The sequence below is a fragment of the Colletotrichum spaethianum genome, assembly GCF_022836535.1.
Source record: "Colletotrichum spaethianum MAFF 239500 DNA, contig14, whole genome shotgun sequence".
NCBI classification, from domain to species: Eukaryota; Fungi; Ascomycota; class Sordariomycetes; order Glomerellales; family Glomerellaceae; genus Colletotrichum; species Colletotrichum spaethianum.
This window is the reverse complement of record NW_026054784.1, coordinates 939713-957427: the sequence shown is the minus strand read 5'-3', so window position 1 is coordinate 957427 and position 17715 is coordinate 939713. Positions and strand designations below refer to the sequence as shown.

The following is a 17715-nucleotide window of genomic DNA, read 5'->3' as shown; positions in this document are numbered from 1 at the left end:
CCCGTCGGCGTCAAGCAATAAGTGATCAAGTCAGTCAGAATTGCTGCACGACTAATCAATCCCGGTGGGCCTTTTCACGCACCGACCGGATGGCTACGATGGGGAGGATATCAATGAGCAAAGTGTACTGCCCGCCAAAGCTAATCCAATTTACACTGGTTTGTTCATCATCAGTAGCCCTTATTCATGTGTCTCAAACGACCTTCTGCTCACCAGTTTCTCTCTAACCAAAAGGGCTAGAACGACTTCGTGAGCCTTACGGCGCTAATCATGGTAGTTAGCTACATTGCGCAACACTACATTATTTTTCAATAATCACGCATCCATTTGATTTGGTTTGTTTATCTTTTATTGTGTACGATTATTAACTCTTGTACTCGGTTGTCATCAGAGCAACATCTCCGCTATTCCGTAGGAGTCTAGAGCAGCGTCCATGTCATGGATGTCTTTGACCTTGTCGATTATCATCTCGGGCTGGCTGTTACCAGCGCTGGGAGCGTTTTCGATGTCAATCTTCCCGTCGTGGGCCATTTTTAGGATTTAATTCGGTCAGGTATGTGTCAGTGTCTAATGTCGAAGTCGTGTCGACTCGTAGCCTAGGGCAAGGAACAGGCAGCAATGCTGCTTTGTATCGATCAACCAGGGGGGGCCTGCTAAATCACTGCATAGTATATAGCTTAACCTAACTCCCTTCGTCTTCTTCCTATTTGAGCCCCATTTCCCTCCCCTGTTGTTATCTCCACGGGTTTGACCAAGTCGTTTAAAGACAACATCACCAGCTAGACACTATAGCAAGCCTCCAAAAGTAAGCATAATCCTTCACTCGGACAAGGCATAAGCCCAGACCGAATGCATCCACTGTGTTGGATTCGGAGGGACCAGGAGAAGCACAATTAACCTCGTAAAACGCCATTTGCGACGCCCACCAGCCTCCAAGACTCTCCCCCGAGGCTTGCCGCCTCTGTTGGACGCTTAATGGCCCCCTGACTTAGGCCATCTGGATTATGAAGACTAAGCGTGACCCGAGCTCCCTCGAGCCGTACTTCCAGGACCAAAGTTGGCACACAGTCTCCCAGGCGCCGCTTACAGCGCCTAAAGTCTCGTCTACCACCGTGCGAGCTGACGAACTCCACGAATGGGAGGACATGTAGCTCGAAGATCACCGCGAACGCGCAGAACCTGACTGTGTTGACGAGAACAACGAGAAGATAGCTAAGGATGGGTTCTCTTTGCCAGTTGGGGAGACCTCCCTGACTACAATCCAGATGAGGACGAGGAGGGACCAGAGCATCTGCTGATCTGCTGCCGCACTTAACGGCCACGTTGCAAGGCAGTGAGTATAGTCGTAAAGCCAGCCGCCGCTCACTTTGTTACAATCCACGACTACCTGTCGGTAGTTCGCCCCTGGATCCTGAGCTCGCGCGGGGACCTTTTGGCTGCTTTGGGAGAAGCGCTAGACGACAAGCCGCTACACGTAGAGACGAACGTAATGGTCAACTACAACGAGCCTCAATTCTTGATGATTTCCGAGCAGGCGGAATGGATTAAAGAGGTTAGCAGGCCACTGAACCTGGGTTTAGAGTCAATATCTTAGCAAAGGCGGTGCTAGTAAGGATGGAGGACACTCAGATCAAAGAGATTGACAGGCCAGACGGAGAAAAGAAACAGAAAATCTTGTGTTTTTTCCTAGCGAAACATTGTCTGAGTTCTATAGTCTTTTGCGGTTTTGTGTTTCTAGTATTATACATTACATTTGCTGCTGGCGACCTTACCTGCCACGGTGGGATCACAAATGAGATTAAATTAGATGGGGAGAAGGAAGGCTAAATCATACGACGATTGACTAGAACTTGACGCTGAGATCAGTCGTCCACGAGTATCAGTTCTTCCTCACCGTGCCTCCCCGCTTGTTCTTGATGCCGCCGCATTGCAGCTATAAACAGGCACGCTTAGGTACCTGCGGCACTCGTTGTAGTCGCACTTCCACCAGCAGCCCGCGTTCACCTCAAAGCGGATCTTGATGTTGATGGAGCCAATGCCGCCGTTGTAGGGGAACTCGAAGCTGCTGGAGCGGACGAAGGGCGCGGCCACCACGTTCCCCCGGTTGCCGATGCCGTTGCTGAAGCTGTTGGCCGCGTTATCCATGCGCATGCGCTCCGTCTTGCCGCCCTCACCATAGTATGAGACATTTTTGTCCGACGGGTTGCCGTATCTTTTGGACAAGGGCTTGGGGATTTCTATTGTCATCGTCTTGGAGACCTCGCCGACGTGGTGGTAGAGGTGCTGTTCTGGATCGGACTGGTGGTCATGGTATCTTTCCAGTTCTCGTCATATGGGTCGTCAGACTCAAACTCGTCCGGGTTAGAGCTAGTCGAGTTGTCACCGTAGGTTTATGGCGCCGAGCTGGAGAAGTGGCCGAAGTCGAAGTAGTTGCAATCTTTCACTCAGGGCTGGTCATCCTGACCCAAACGTTACATTCATCCGTCGGGCGCGATGAAGATAACGGCCGGCCATGAGGTACCATTCGCCCCGGTCCACGGCGGGATCTTGACATGGCATGGATGCGAGTAGGCGAACTGCGGCTGCTCCATCTTCAGATTAGGGTCGACCCAGATGAGGTCGTTGAACTGTGAGCCAGTGCTGCCGACATCCAGGACCGAGATCTGAGACTGCGCCGGGCACTGTAGAGATTGGGATTCTTCTGCCGAACCGTGGTCGCATGTCGAGATTCAACTGCATCCAAGCGGTCTTTTTATTGAGCTGGCTGCAGACTGATTCAACCACCGAGACAGATTCAAGTATCAAAAACGAGCAGGCCAGGGAGAACCAGTTCTAGAATTTAAGACGTAAATGCTATGTTACAGCCTGAATATGACTTTCCATAGGTAAGCTTCCCCTCATTGGCTTATCTAGAAGAAAGCGGAGAAAGCGGACGAGATCCTGAGTTTTCCAATGAACATGGTCCTGTATGACATGACAGTGTCAGAAGGTAAGCTGTCTATATCGGTAGCGGACAGTTTGTTTCGCCGGATGAATCAGGGGCGTCGGATTCGACAGAGCGAGGGACTTTTCGTGGAGAGCTGCTTCGCTCGCATGTTTTCACTGCCGACTAATATTGATGCGGAAAGTAGATGCCAAACCTAAGACGCTAATGGTTGGGTTTTGTGTGCTCATAACTCTTACCCTGCAAAGGATGAGAGTGCGTGGTGGAAGGCCAAGATCCAAATAACGCAAGGCATATGGACTGTGCCAGGAGAACCCAGCAAGGCTCTATATCTCATACCTTTGTGCTTCGAAAGATTTGTGACCGATGTTGGGTTTGAAGGTCATGGGAATGAGGCAAGGGGATATCAAATGGTTTGCCATAACATCGTGTAATATGAGCAGCCGTCAAGAATTCATTTTCAATCTACCTTCCTTCATTGGACTTATTTTGAGGGAGGTTGCCATTGGCAGGACATTATTGAGACCATTTGCAGTGACCAACACGAGCCATACATGCTTATTATAATGTCGTAGGCGGCAGTGTTCTTCTATCCCTCGCTGTTGGTATTATCCATGAATGGAAACCGGGACAAAAGGGACGATCCATCAGGGCATTGTCTCTTGTGGCCTATCTGCTACTTGCGGTTTCACCTGCTTGACTTCGCTTCAACTTTTACGTGAGATGAGAAACATCCTCATATGCCTCTCTTCCATGTATTTGGTACTGAAACCTCAACCCTTTCGAGCGGTCTTCACAATCATACAGCTTCCGTCTCAACCGGCATCAACAATCTTGAACTGCCCATCGCCTCACCGCCAGTGGTACGCAAAGTGAGCGCCTGCAGCTCGTTTGCACACCATGACCAAGTCCTTCAGATCATCCGAGATTGTACAGACACGAGATTGACACTGATGCTGGCATCAAGCCAAACCATTCGTTTACATGAGACATACAGCAAGGCTTACATGGAAAATGCGTATCGCGATTACTGAGGCTTGAAGCTTAGCATGCTGGCACTAGGACTCTCTGAAGGTTGCGTTGGGCCCGTATCGGGCATGCCTCGAGCGGTTTCACGCCTCCTATGTCGCCGACGACCGGAGTTGCAGACATATGCGCCTCGCAGATCCTAGAAGGGCGTGCGAACCGTTTCCCAAAGAGAGTCTTGCATGTCTTTTGTCACAAGAAATACATCTGTGGTTGCCCGACGACTTGACTGGAAGATCTAAGCCGCCTCAGCCGTTGATGGAAATTCCCACGTGAAGATTACAATGTGTCGGCGCAGGTCAAGAGAGCATTGACAAGGATGGACAGCACATCACCTGTCTCACATGGGCCCGGCTGATGGCCATTCGAGTACAATGCGTCAGATTCTACCAACAACGGAAGACAACACAAATTCAACAAGGCACACGAACCCCTGCCCAGCAAACCGACGTCGGGCGCCGGCATACATCATCACCGCCACCGAGTAACACAGCATATGGCGGCTTGCGGGGTAGAAGCCGGCCGTGTTCGTCAGAAGACGGCGCGGGAACGCCGTCTTTTGTGTGCCTTCGGGCGATCTCGACGGCACGACTTACCCTGTGTGAGAAACCGAGGCCACTCCCATTACAACACGCCTTGCTGCAGGCTTCTGCCAGCTCAAGCGCGCATATGGAGGCCCTCGACTATGTGTCGGCCGCTACAGGTCCGTGGTATTTCCAGGAAACCACCCCCTTACCCTACATGATGCTGACTCCATCACACAGCATCCCAAGGGGACGGCAGCTTGCATTCGTTTTTGTCCCACGCACGCAGCTGTGCTACCAAACCCCCATCCAGATGATCAAAGTACCCAATACATTTACTCATGTCCCCCCACATAATGCTTCCGTCTCTTCTCTCCTCTCCTTACCAACCGCCATCCTCTGCAACGATTCGCCGAGGGCCACGCGTTTCGCGCCTTCTCCTAGCCAACAACACCAATTAAACCGCCATCACGCGGCACCAGATCAGAGACTAACGCCCACCCTAACGCAACGCCTGTTCAGCACCGACCGGCGTCGCATTCCTACGCCCCCTCATGAGCAGAGGGAACAACGCATTGTATGCCTGACCGACCGGACGGCGCGTACAGAGGACCCGACGAAGGAGGAACCCGCATGACAAGAAGCTGACTTGCTGCCCTCCTCTACTTGTTGCCGACCTAGCCGTTTCCACCGCCGTCTTGGCAAATGCTTGACTCGATGTCAGTTTTGCTCGAGATCGAGCCTCAACCGCCGTCTTTCGGAGCCGACCAAGACTGGCCGTTTTCGGTCCGATAGGATGACGATGCGCGCTCAGCAGCCACCTTGCCTGGCGCCCCGGCTCTGCACATTGGGGCAAGACAATTTCAGTTCGTTAGTTCCTCCTCGCCCATCCGGAAATGGGGTTCTGGTGAGGTCAGACCTCGACATATCCGTTATTTACCATTGGTAATGCAGAATCGTTCCCGAGGCACAAAAGAGCCGGCTTGGCACGGGGATCGCCCCTCGCGGGCCCATGAAGCATATGCACCGAGGGAAGTGACGTCCCCCCCCCGCGCCGCCGCGGACTTTGAGCATTTTCTGGGCGCCTCAGACACGCAGTGATCCTGATCCACACCGCCGCCCCTTCGCGGCCCATGGCAAGGGGAGCAGCCGTTGCCAAGACTCCCCATCAACCTTGGGTCCCGCGGTCCCCTCGATCTCGCAGCGCGGCCGACTAAAACGACGTGCTTTTGGCTCGCCCGACAAGACTTTGCACATGCATTCCCATCTGACGCTATGGCTAGCCGACCGCTTAGGTGGGGAGGACGGCGAGAGAGGGATTGAGGGGGTCACTTGGGGCCAACAGCTAAGGCGACCTTAGCTCCTGTCGCCGTTCCATCGTGGACTGAGATGGGGGGAGCCCATCATTCCCGAATTCCACATCTCCTGCATCAGGCCGACCTCCCCACCGGTCGCGAGCAGCGCCGTACCGTCGGAGACCACCACGAACAAGCACCACATGCCACAGCAGCAGCATAAACAACAGCTGCAGCAGCGGTAGCAATCACTCGCCGACTACCTAGGACTCGCTGAACGGCAACGGGCGAAGGAACAGGCAGAAACCCAAGGGGGAGGGGGCGTGTGTGTCGCACCCCAAAGGAGGTTAACCACACGGAAAACCAACAAGAGAATAAAGCGGGAGAAGCCATGTCGGATCGCTTTGGAAGACCCGGGGAACATGAGACGCGAAGATGCACACAGGGCTGGGCTGACGGGCTTTTTGGCTCGGCGTGCTGGCTTGCTTGGTTGCTGGCTGGCTGAATGTCGCTCGCTCTACCTCACCACCACCACCACCACCACCACCACCACCACCACCACCACCACCAGCAACCCTTTTCAGCTCTCCGGTCCCTTCCCTTCCACACCAAACAACAACAAAATAACCCCCAACCCAGTTGCCGAGGAGCAAGCCTCCGAATGCCCCTCCCCTTCAAAGCAGGCTTTGCTAGTCCAATGTACCAAAGATGACGGAACGCGGAAGCGAGCCCATGGCATGGGCAAGAAACCTCTCTCTCTCTCTCCCAGAAAAGGGCGGGGGAAAACGACCTTGATTGGGCCCGTCAGCCCGGCTGATTGGGTCGCCTGCACACCATACACACTCGCTCGCGGTAACGTTTCCCCCTTGTGTGCGCCCGTTGATTCCCTGGACTTGGCTTCGCGCTGTTTACCGTTTCTTCCCCCCCGCTCTCCTCCTACCCCCCCTTCCCCCTCCGTACCCTTAAATTTTTCCCACGATAACTGACGACAAGTACGGTGACCCTGTGTCGCTGAGGGGGGGCGTGGGAGGTCATATACGTCAGGATGGGTAATATGTTGTAAACGTACATGCTCCGGCCCTCGTTGCTGGGCAGATGGGGGGTGTTCCCCTCGAGTCTCGCTCTCTGTCCCTCGTGCATTCACACATCTCTCTCTCTACTCTCATTGCGGGCGAAGCTTCTCTCGAGCCCCCTCCATGAGGTGAGCCACACACGTCGTGTCAAGACATCTTAGCAAATCCTTTCCTAGTCGACAAACAATAGTCCACCATAGTGTAGAGACGGGATTGCCCCAGCTCGAGGCATTGACAGCGTTCACTCAACTGTAGTAGACAAGCACATTGATGTAGAATATATCGAATGTAGGTATCTAAATTGAAGAGACTGTAGGAGTGCCCTCTCAACTGAGGCTAAGCTTTTGTCTATCCTATAGAGCGGGTGAAGAAGTAGTCTATGCTTCTACTTGCACGCGCACGGCAAGATACCCCCGTGTCTGTCCTCCCCGTTTCCTTGATGTGTCTAAGCACAAATCTTTCACCTCTCTCGTGGCGTGCACCTGGCTCTGGGACTCGCGCACACGTGTGGATTATCAAAGAAGGTGATTTGATTATGTACGACGATGCACATCCCAGATGCCCCCTTCATCGGCCCGGATGTACGCGCATATCCTTGAGACGCACTGCAGGGCGTTATCGTAGTAGTAGCCTCTACTGCCTCCCCAAAGCAGTCGTGTGTGTATTCAAACAAAACCAATCCCTTTCTCCAGAAGCTTCTTTCCCTAAGCCTCTCTATGAACGCCATGTGAAGTGTGCAAGCCTCTGCGAGCTCATAATACGGAGCCGCTTCCAAGAGATAGAATCGCGGCTATGCAGAAAATTAAAAACGTAAAAAGTCGTACAGTCGTATCAGGGTTTAGTCAATAACCCGTTTGGCCCGGCATCTTTCCGAGTGAGTGGCCGTGGCTCTCGAGTGGCAAGTGGTTGTGGCAGAACACCCTCTTAGTGTTGAGCTGGGCACTGCCTTTCTTGGTAGCGTCGATAAGATTGGCCGGGTCGTCGTAGCTCTCGAGCTGGCAGCATTCGATGTTCTTCACCCAGCGGTGGTTGGCGATCTCCGAGATGGACGCGCGCTTTGTGGGGTTGGGGTTGAGCATCATGAGAAGCACACGGCGGAGCGCAGGCGGAGAGACCATCAGGTCGAAAGCCGGGTAGTGAGGGTAGTCTGTTTCGGTCATGCGAGCATCGGGCTCAGGGTGCTTGGCCTCCCACTTCTCCCATCCCTTGAGCAGCAGTCTGTAGCCCTCGTGGGAGGCGTCGGCCCTCTTCCAGATGTTGCCTCCGAAAGTGAGGTAAATCATCACGACAGCGGAGCTCCACACGTCGAGACCGCGAGGGTCGTACTCGTCCTCCTTGAGAATGACCTCGGGTGCCGTGTACGGCTCGCTACCGCACATGCCGGGCTTGCACAGGCGAATCTCAGTACCCATGCCCTTGCCACACTGTCCACCAGCTTCCCGGAAGCCGGGGTGATGGCCAGTGAATACTTCTGATACTCCAAAGTCGGTGATCTTCAGCTTGCTGTCCTTGGTGATGAGGAGGTTCTCGAGCTTGATGTCGCGGTGGGCAATACCATTGCTGTGAAGGTAGTTGACGCCCTGGACGAGCTGCTTGAACAAGCACAAACGGTCGTTTTGTCTCGCGGGGTCTGTCAAATAACGCTTGGCGATGAGTCCGTAGAGGTCGCCCTCTGAGCAGTACTCCATGACGTGGTTCCAGCGGCCGTGATCAGTGCAGAGTCGGACCGTCTCGACGATGTTGGGGTGGTGCAAGCTCTTGGCGATGCTGAATTCCGACTTGATCTTCTTGACATACTCGTCCTCCGTCTCCTTCTTTCTCTTGGCTCTGAACTCCTTGACTGCGTAGAGCTCATTCGGGCATCCCTTCCGGCACATCATGGTCACCTTGGAAGTGGCGCCCTTGCCGAGGTGCTTGCCGTGACGACCAAGCAGCTTGTGCTGATACTCGTATTCAGAGAGAAGCTCGGCGACGTCAACCTGGAAGTCATCCGGGAGACTCAAGCTCATGCGACGGGCCTTGACGCCGACACCAGCGTCAGGCATTTGAGCCCAGGGGGAGGACCCTTGCATGGGTAAAACGGGGTTCTTAAAATGGTTGTCGGTTGCAGGCGCAAGGTGACGGCTTTCCAGGCGACCTTCGAAACTGCTGGCGCGTCTCCTTCCCAGAGGAAGCGGCTTCTTTGCCGCGTGTTTCTCTCGTCCAGGAACATTGGCGCCGACAAAGTTGACAGCCCGACCGCGCAGGCTAGTGAAGCCGGTCGAGGCTCTGTTCTTCTTCTTGAAGTCATCCTGAGAAGGCATAGTCGACGCTTCCTTGTAGGAAGAGGCAGTGTCGACGGGCGAGCCCGGCGACGGAGGCGTGTTGGACCTCGTGGTGTTGCTTGATCTGTTCATCGAGAAGCGTCTGCCACCGCTCTTGGCAGGTGTCGAGTCAATCACTGCACTTTCGGAAGCGTCGTTGGCTTGGGCTAAGAAGTCGAATTCGGGTCTGTTGATGGACGAGTTGGACCTGCGGAAGATGTTGGACATGGTCCGCTTAAAGCTGGTAGTCGAACCTCGAGTGGGTCGTCTTTGCAGCGGTGTCGGTGGCGGTTCTTGGTCAGCGGCAGGATCAGCTGAAGCTGGAGGGTTGGCGGGCTTTGGTGTTGCGGCCGAGTTTGCGGGCGAAACCGTGGGGGTGGGTGCGGTGTTGACCAAGAGAGGCTTCGGCGCGGTCTGCACCTGATGGGCGGATTGGTTTTCGGTAGTGAGATTGGTGTCGTGATGGTCTTGACTGGGGCGGGTGGTAAACTCCTGGGACTGTCTCCCGCTGCTGATGGGGGTCACAGGTTCATTCGGCGTTTCGCTTTCGGACTCGTCGACTTCTTCGAGGATGGGAGAAGTAAGGTCGGTCGGAAATTGGCGGGGAGACGAGGACAGGCTACTCGAGTTTTGTTGCTCGGAATGTTGCTTGTCTGGAATCGCAAGCGTTGTTAGTGACCGACGGCTTCAGGGATGCTGCGGACGGAAACAGGGCGGGTTGGGAACAGCTGCTTGATGACGGAAGTGCAGCTAGGGGGTGCAGTGACCACCGGACGTACCTTGGGCGAGGGAAGTGGGCGGGGGCACCGCCAGGCTGGTGAGGACGGTCGCCATGGCTCTTCGGAGTGTGGCCGGTGGGCACAACGACGGCAGCAGCGAAGGGTGCTCTGATCAAGGATGGACCAATACGTAATTGAGCCACACACCACCTAGGGAAAACGCTTGGTGCTGGTGCAAGTGCTGGTACTGGGGTTTTTTTGGGAGGGTGAAGTACAGATAGTCCGCGGCGTTTCCGAGGGGTCTCCAATTCTCTGGCCTGGGCCTTGACAAATGGAGGGGAAGGACGGGCGACGGGCAAGTAGTGTGTCCCCCAATTATCGGTTCTAAAAGCACCAACGTGAAAGAGAAACCGACAGGTCGGGTAGAAGTCGGTGAGGTGGGTTGGTTTGGCGCAGGGAACGATACGACCTTGGAGGCCAAGATCCGAGGACGCAAAGGAAAGGGAGGAAAAGACAAGAGTTTGCTTTTCTTGTTCTTATCCCATTGCTCGTGGCTGCATGCGTTTGTTCGTGGTTTTGCTATTCGGCGAAGGACAAGCGTTCGGCGTCGAACTAAGAGTGTGTGAGGCTTTTTGAGTCTTGCAGCTCTTGCAGGACAAGAAGATGGCTGCAGAACAGACTGGCCCTTTGGCCCACGTATAATCCCTGGACAGGCGGAAGCTGTGTGCACGCGAGCGTCTGCGGTTTCTGGCGTAAGATGTCTGGGGAAGCAGACTGGAGGATTTCGGGTCCTAGTGGAAGGAAGTTGAACTCGGTGTCGGCACAACGTATGTAGAGGTTGGGAGGACGGACTGCAGATGTCGGGGGCAGTATATGTAGAAAAGCAAAAGTGACTTGCGAGTTGGCCTCGATGCTGTTCTCGAGTTGTGTCCAGGTGTGAATCGAGTCGACAAGGACGATGAGGTAACAGATTGGTGTAAGAGCGATAGAATATTAGTCGTGCCTTAGGTCAGAGAAAGAGTCCAAGAGGAAAGCAGAGGAGCATGAAAATAATTCAAGCGTCCATTCTGGAATTGTCTCGGGGGCTTGGGAGGTGGGAAGGCTGCGAGTTTTGAGTCGTCGCAGGGGAGAATTGGTCGCGAACGAGACGGGGGGACCGTTTCTCGATTTGGATGAAGACAAGCTCGAGGAAAGGACCCCGCTGCTGCGCTTAGAGGGGCGTGGGTGTGGAAAAAGACGCTCGAGAAAGTCGAAAGCTATTTTCCGCCTCGGCCGGGTGTGAGGGACGACGAGGGCACTGTGCGAAAGAACATAGGAATGGGAGATGGAGAACCTGGGGGGGGGGGTAAACCCGCCAGTTGCAGACAGGCAGATCAGGTACGCAGTACGAGGCGCGTAGGGGGAGCAGGTACCTCGTGCCTTCCACTGCACTCAAGTTTCCCGTTATTTTTGTTGTAAGTTGTCTGGGTGGGATGGGAAGGGGTGGAGGGGTTTGGATGGGGGGCCATGGGGAAGGGTGAAAGGAAGGGGAAGGGGGGGGAGGGCAGCAAATGGGTGGGCGGGTTGGATGAGAAGAGAATCTTGGTATTGGTTATTGGCTAGTCTTGGGTGGTGGTTTTTTTCTCAGGTAGAGCACACAAATTGTAAGTAGACTATGGGACCGGGGGGGTCCTGGTGGCGGCTTGCTTTCCTTCCATCTGACAGTCCGCGGAAACAGCAGGAGCAAGTGAAGGTCGCAGCACAAGAACAACAACAACGGCGGCAGTGCGTGCTGTACGTACACGATACTTGCTACTTACGGCGCTCCCTCGTCTTCGTTTCTACCACGACCGACACCGCAGCCCATCTTGAAAATGAACAAAACACTTGGCATCCTCCCTCAGCAAGCGGCGACGGAAGCAACAATCATATAGTGCAGCGGTGCACCTGTCTGGCCAAGACTGGCCCAGGCCAGTGTGCAATGTTCCAAGCTTCCCAACGGCCATTCAGCAACCAGCATTTGCGAAGGTCGCGGCCAAGACGGTGTGCAGCCAAGAAACGACCAAAGACACGCAGGTCTCGCTCGAATGGCTGCCAAGTATTCTCTACCTAGAGTACAGACGAGGGATTTGAGCGAGTATTCGGGAACACTCTGGGGGACGCTGTACGTACATACGAACAAGCCTCGACAGGGCCGCAGCAGGTACCTACGTAGTGTACGTCCTGGCACTAGGACCACGACACTGGACGAATAGTGTAGAGCGGGACGGGACTGGAGAATGCCCTGGAGTGGAGCCGTTTCCATACCGTACACTAGACATTTGGGGGGTCCACTCTACGGGCAACGCACCGGCCGACCCTGACAAGACACCCTCGCTCTCACGCTCTTGATCAGTCGCTCACCCTCATCGGCCCTTGTCATCGAAACCGATGAGCCCTGCCCTACCTACCTTACCCTGCCATTGCTACGGTGCAGCGCTCTGTGCACGCAGCGCTGCACACCCAGCCCGGCCGGAGGCACTGCGCTGCACCGCACCAAGGCACATCAGACGGGACGGCATTTTATGCCTATCAATCGGCTGCTGCACGAGAATGGAGCATCCACCTGCGACTTCGCTCCCTGCCTGCGCTGCCACTTGCAGTGCCTTACCCATCGCCTCCATGTCCTGGCCCGTCCTCGCCGGGGCGAGAAGTGACTGAAGAAATCCGCGGATCCTGCCAGGAACAGCGCGACGCCGAACAATAATCGCCCGACGCCGCGAGCCCTGCAACACGTGAACGAACCCCCAATGAGAGAAGCTGTCCAGACTGCCAAATTTTCTCATTCCCCCCTCGGCGGCGCCTTGGACGACGACGGACGACGATCGACATGTACGGGGTACGAGCAACCAATCGAAAGCTGATTGCCGTCGTCTCTGAGAGCATCGCAGTAGTCAATCTGGTACGTGAGGATTCGATATGTATCTGTAACAACAACTGCCATGTAAGACAAGCGTTGGTATTGGCATTAGCTAGCATCCTGCTCAGCTAAGGTATCATTGGCATTGGCGTCGGTCACTAACGAGTATTGGCAGGCGAAACCAGCCGGCTTGAAGGCTGGCTGCCAGCTTCACTTTACGCATCCATGTCTTAATAACCATTCCATTCGACTGTGGCCTACCAGCGGCCAACAGGCGCCCCTTGCTGCGGGTATTTTGGTAGGGGCGTAAGTGGGTGTGCTGGTGCCCCAACATGCGTCGTGACTGCAGTCCATGATCAATCTCAATTGATACGGGCAAGACACTGCATCCATCAGCATGGGGGTTCCAAGCCCAACTCCGACTCTCCGACTCCTGTCCCTCACGGTTCGTTCACACACTGGCGAATGAGACGCACCGACGGTTGTGTGGGGTGAATGATGCGATAGATTGCTTGGCTGCAAGCGCTGCTCTGTTTTCCTCGGAGTCTTGGGGGACATGGAGAACCACCTTTTTGCTTCCAAAGGACTGGGCCAGGTGGCTTCCCCTTCCTCGTCCCTGCTTCTTGTAGCGCGCTGGACCGCGGCCGCCGCTTTCTCGAAAAGAGAAAATGCTGAACTGGGGATGTTTGCCCTCGCGTATCTGTGTAGCGCCGCAGAAGCCACCAGGGGGGTTCTTGTGCCCTTCTTCCATCTCATCCAAACCTGCGCGGTCCAACCAACGACGATGCAGCAATTCGGGGTTGGCTGGAGCTGGGAGTGCAGTGGTGCGAAGTATTGACCGCATCCACCCTACACCACATACATACACAACGCCATCCGCATTTGCAATCCACCCTGCACATCCATGCCCGCCCCGAAATGACGATGGCACGGATGGGTTCTTGTGCTTTGTGTGCGTGCTTCCCTTGGGGAAAAGGGAAGGGAACCACATCGTGATCCTGGCCCGCTCAATATCCGTATTCCCGTGTTTCTGTCCGAGTACCCGCTCAAACGCGGACCGACGCAACGATGGAGACGATAGTAATGGATGACTGAATTGTATGACATTTCGGCCTGCCGAGGCACGCTTGGTTTACGTCTCTGGTTTGATTTGGATCTCACCTCGACCTGAAACTATTCTCAAGGCCAAGCGACATTGATAGTCATTTGCTGTCATTTGTTGTCACTTGTTTTCCTTGGCTTGCCTTGGCTCTGGCTATCATGATTGATGCTATCCACAGCATGGTGATTCGCTGCCAACCAGGCATTTGCCCCCCCGACTCACAGTTGGCAGACAGCTTGAGCTTGTTGTGTGGAGGTGGAGGGCCGTGTCGTTTATTGACTGACGTTGACCCTGGACTGTAGACATGCCACATGCCTGTGGCTGCGGTTGCGGCTGCGACTGCCACAAGAGGTGAATTCCTAATGGAAGGACCCCGATAATCTGGCTCGTTATGTCTCACAAGATGACTTTCGCAGCCGCAGCTGACAAAGGACGTAGGCGGCATTCCACGACGCGGGCCGACGTTGGGCACAATTGACGACTGTGAACTAGTGGCGGGTACCAGATAGATAGAGAGAGCGACAGTTGCGCGCAGAGCAACCGCTCCGAGACATTGGTCGAACATGTTACTAGAATACAGCAAGGACGCAACCAGTCCGAAATATCTCACTCGGAGTCTGTCCATTCCTAGCCATCGATGAAGGCATAAATGGCGACGATTCTGATGGGAAGCGGCACTTTACACGCAGTCCAACGGTGGGATTTGTTCGGTACACGGTATGTACTAGCGATATGGCGATACGTGCGCTGCCAGACGACAGCTGAGGTAAGAACGCCTTGTGTGCATGCAGGGCAGGAGAGGGGGAAAGCCGACGAGGCAAGGAAGGGACTCCTGCGAGGCAAGAACGACCAGAAACAAGAAACAAGATCAAGATGATGAACAAAAACAGCAAGCGCAGGGTCCACGTCCCTTCGTCATGGGAAGATCCTGTGGGACATTGGACCCCGCCCTCTCTCTCGTCCTCTTTTACGTCTTTTGCCCATCATGTCCACGGTTCGGCCATTGCCTCATCACCGAGAATCCTCCACCGAGAATCCACGATGCTCTGATCAATTGCCATTGCCATGGACGCCCACACACCCTCAATCCCATGGCCCATCCACACATCCAACGTGCCAACCAGCCGCAATCCTCCAGGTGGCTCGCCTGGTGGATCCTTCCAAGGCTCTTCCTTGGAGTGCTGCTGATGGCAGGCTCACACCGCACCGCACTGGAAACTGGAGACTGAGACTGGGGATGGGATTTGATTGCATGTCACTGGGGACCACAAACGTCCTGGACGCCAGTTCGAACACGGTAAGCGGGTAAAGTCTCGCTACAGTGTCGCAGCCCGGGGGGGCTGTCTGTGGTCAAACGACGGAGAGTCTCCGATAATAACAATAATAGCGCCCCAAAGGGCCGACAGGGCCGACAGATAACCTGCTCCTCGGCTGCTACGGCGCGAGACAGAAGGGGGCCTTTTCCACCCTTCCAGCATCCGACACCACTCTCGGCTGACTCGGCACCTGCTGGGGGTATCGGATCCGGTAATGGCTTCGAAGTATGCGGTACCCGACACAGTACCTGCGTTGCTGCATTTTGGAGGCGAGGACAATCGGGTCGTTGGCGATCGTGGTTCTGACGAAGATGTACGTTGCCTCGCCTGCTCATAGTCTACGTTCCTTCCAGAAGATCGCAGAATCCTCAATGTGAGCGGCACATGCGCGCCAGCGAAACACCCCCAAAATCCACAAGTATCGACAACACATACGATGAACCGGGTACTCGAGCGCCCAACTAAAACGCCTCGCACCGTCCATCATCTTGTCACCGCCAGGAACAGCCTAGCACCCGAACGCCACATCCTTGTCGGCTGTTGTTTGGCTGAAGATTATGGATGCTGTCGCTTTCGCTTGTGGCTGCTGTGGTTGTTCCCAGCAGCCCCCGAATCCCGACAGACCCCAGGATCTGGAAGAACTCTTTGAAAGGCTCAAAGTCGATGAGATTCAAAGGGAGCTTGGCCAGACACCGTCTTCGCGTCAAGCTCTCACCACTGACGACTTTGCATCCCAACGCCGTCACAACAGCCACTTCCTGTCGTCATCTCGGGCTTGGCCTGCTGTCTGGTATGGAAATTCCAGCTTCCTAGATCCTCAGTTGCGTCCCTCTCAAGCCTCATCTCACAGGTGCAGCAAAGCCAGAGGAATGCCCCAGCACCCCCAGTTGTTCGTGGATCGTCATTCGATAGCCATTTTCGCGGCTGGCCAGGGTCTCCCAGCTCCGAAAAGAAACGGCCCTAATCTGGACCCTGCGCAACGCGCCGATAATTACTTGTCAGCTCGACCTCACATCGTTCCAACACTTTCGTCAATTGGTACTCATTGTTTTAGGTGTCCGTATTACGGTCACCTGTTGTAGCTGCCCGTAACAGCACATGTTTCGAACGCGTGACCTACCGAGAGCCTGTCAAGCACGACGTCAATCGATGATAGAAGGCCCTTCTGACGGGCAACACTAAGCATGGAAATCACCAGATGATGCCAAAGGCGCGTAAGGCGGCACCCCGATCAAAAAGGAACCTTAACTAGGATCGCTAAAGCACATGCCGAGTCTCTAATGCTCCAGCCTCCTCTGCGCACGGGAGGAAGACGACAGGGGTGCCGTTCCCGGTGCCAGTGCGTCATGCTCCCCAGACCACGGTGGGGATCTTCAACTCGACTTCACCAATACCGAACGTTGGGAGCCTTGCTTCAAAGACACCTGATATTCAGCATCTTCTTCACCTGCTTACCGCCTCGCCTCACCTTGCTCCGGAACGCGACGAAAACCTGTGGGTACTGCATCATTTCCGCTCCCACTGGCTAGATACAGTCATTGCCATTTATATATGACGATAACTTTGGTGGGGGTTAGGCTGTCTGACGCACCTGAATGGCAAATTTCTCGGCTTTCCCGTCGCTGGGATGACAAGACCGACTGGGCCGTCTACGCCGTCGTCTCATGTCCTCAATCTGCCTTATTGATTCTTTGCTATTGATACAAGCGTGCAGGTCCTGCGTAGTCTTTCTTGGCAGTGCCTCACATTTAATGAGATGTTTGGTATGGCGGAATTCGTTGGGGACGCTGATCAGCGTGTCGCAGGATGTCGCATTCGCCAAGGCTCTCGGTCAGCACGCCGGCGACAACAGCAGCGCTGCGGTTGGAGCTGGCCCGAATATGAGATGTTCATTGCGGCAAAAGCTTCTTCTTTCTTAGGTTGCTTCGCCTACCTGAACCTACCCTGCAGCATTGCCTCAATCAATTGAAGTAAGGCTGTTGAGATCGCCAATATACGCTTGGCAATAGCGAGCAAAGCGCACGCCGAGCAACTTAACCACAATGCAAGCGGCGAGCCTAATCAAACAGCATAGACGTGCAACTTTATCGCTATAAACGCTTTTGCTTTTCACGAAACATAGCACAACGTGGCAGGACGCAACGACAGCCGGTCGACTTGCAAACGATCCATTCTCAACCATCCCATGATCGTCATCGACTCCGTATGAGGTTGATGGCCGTATCCACCTCTGGCGCGATGTTTGTGTCCCTTTGCCAGCAGTAGGTTTCTGGGATTCTGCAGCGGCCCCGGGATGAGTAAACCCAGTTATTGGAACGCAACTAACTCATAGCGTTCTGTCTCATTGACCTCAACTAGTTGGAAGTTTGGGCCGGTGCCGGTTTCACTATGTCCTGTCATAAGTGCACCTGTTGATCGTCATCAACGGTGTTTGGTCAGCGCGTTTGACTATGGAATATGCTGGACCGGATCACGTTAGGAACCGACTGTGCAGGCCACGCAGTACCTTACATGGGAACCCCCAAAGAAACTCTG

At 54.6% G+C, this 17715-nt stretch overlaps 3 protein-coding genes across 3 annotated transcripts; all 3 read right to left on the bottom strand.

The window, feature by feature from the left end:
• Window positions 1-1890: 1890 nt before the first annotated feature.
• On the bottom strand, window positions 1891-2247 carry ColSpa_06214 (uncharacterized protein; the record flags this gene model as incomplete). The annotated part of the gene is made up of 1 exon (XM_049272426.1): window positions 1891-2247. One exon carries the CDS (start codon window positions 2245-2247, stop codon window positions 1891-1893), a length of 357 nt encoding a protein of 118 aa, XP_049128383.1.
• Window positions 2248-2477: 230 nt separating this feature from the next.
• ColSpa_06213 (uncharacterized protein) lies at window positions 2478-2883 on the bottom strand (the record flags this gene model as incomplete). The annotated part of the gene is made up of 2 exons (XM_049272425.1): window positions 2478-2681; window positions 2863-2883. 2 exons carry the CDS (start codon window positions 2881-2883, stop codon window positions 2478-2480), a joined length of 225 nt encoding a protein of 74 aa, XP_049128382.1.
• A 4821-nt stretch (window positions 2884-7704) lies between these two features.
• ColSpa_06212 (serine/threonine-protein kinase hal4) lies at window positions 7705-9999 on the bottom strand (the record flags this gene model as incomplete). Its single annotated transcript, XM_049272424.1, has 2 exons — window positions 7705-9818; window positions 9945-9999. The coding sequence occupies 2 exons, from the start codon at window positions 9997-9999 to the stop codon at window positions 7705-7707; spliced, it is 2169 nt and encodes a 722-aa protein (XP_049128381.1).
• Window positions 10000-17715: the final 7716 nt, after the last annotated feature.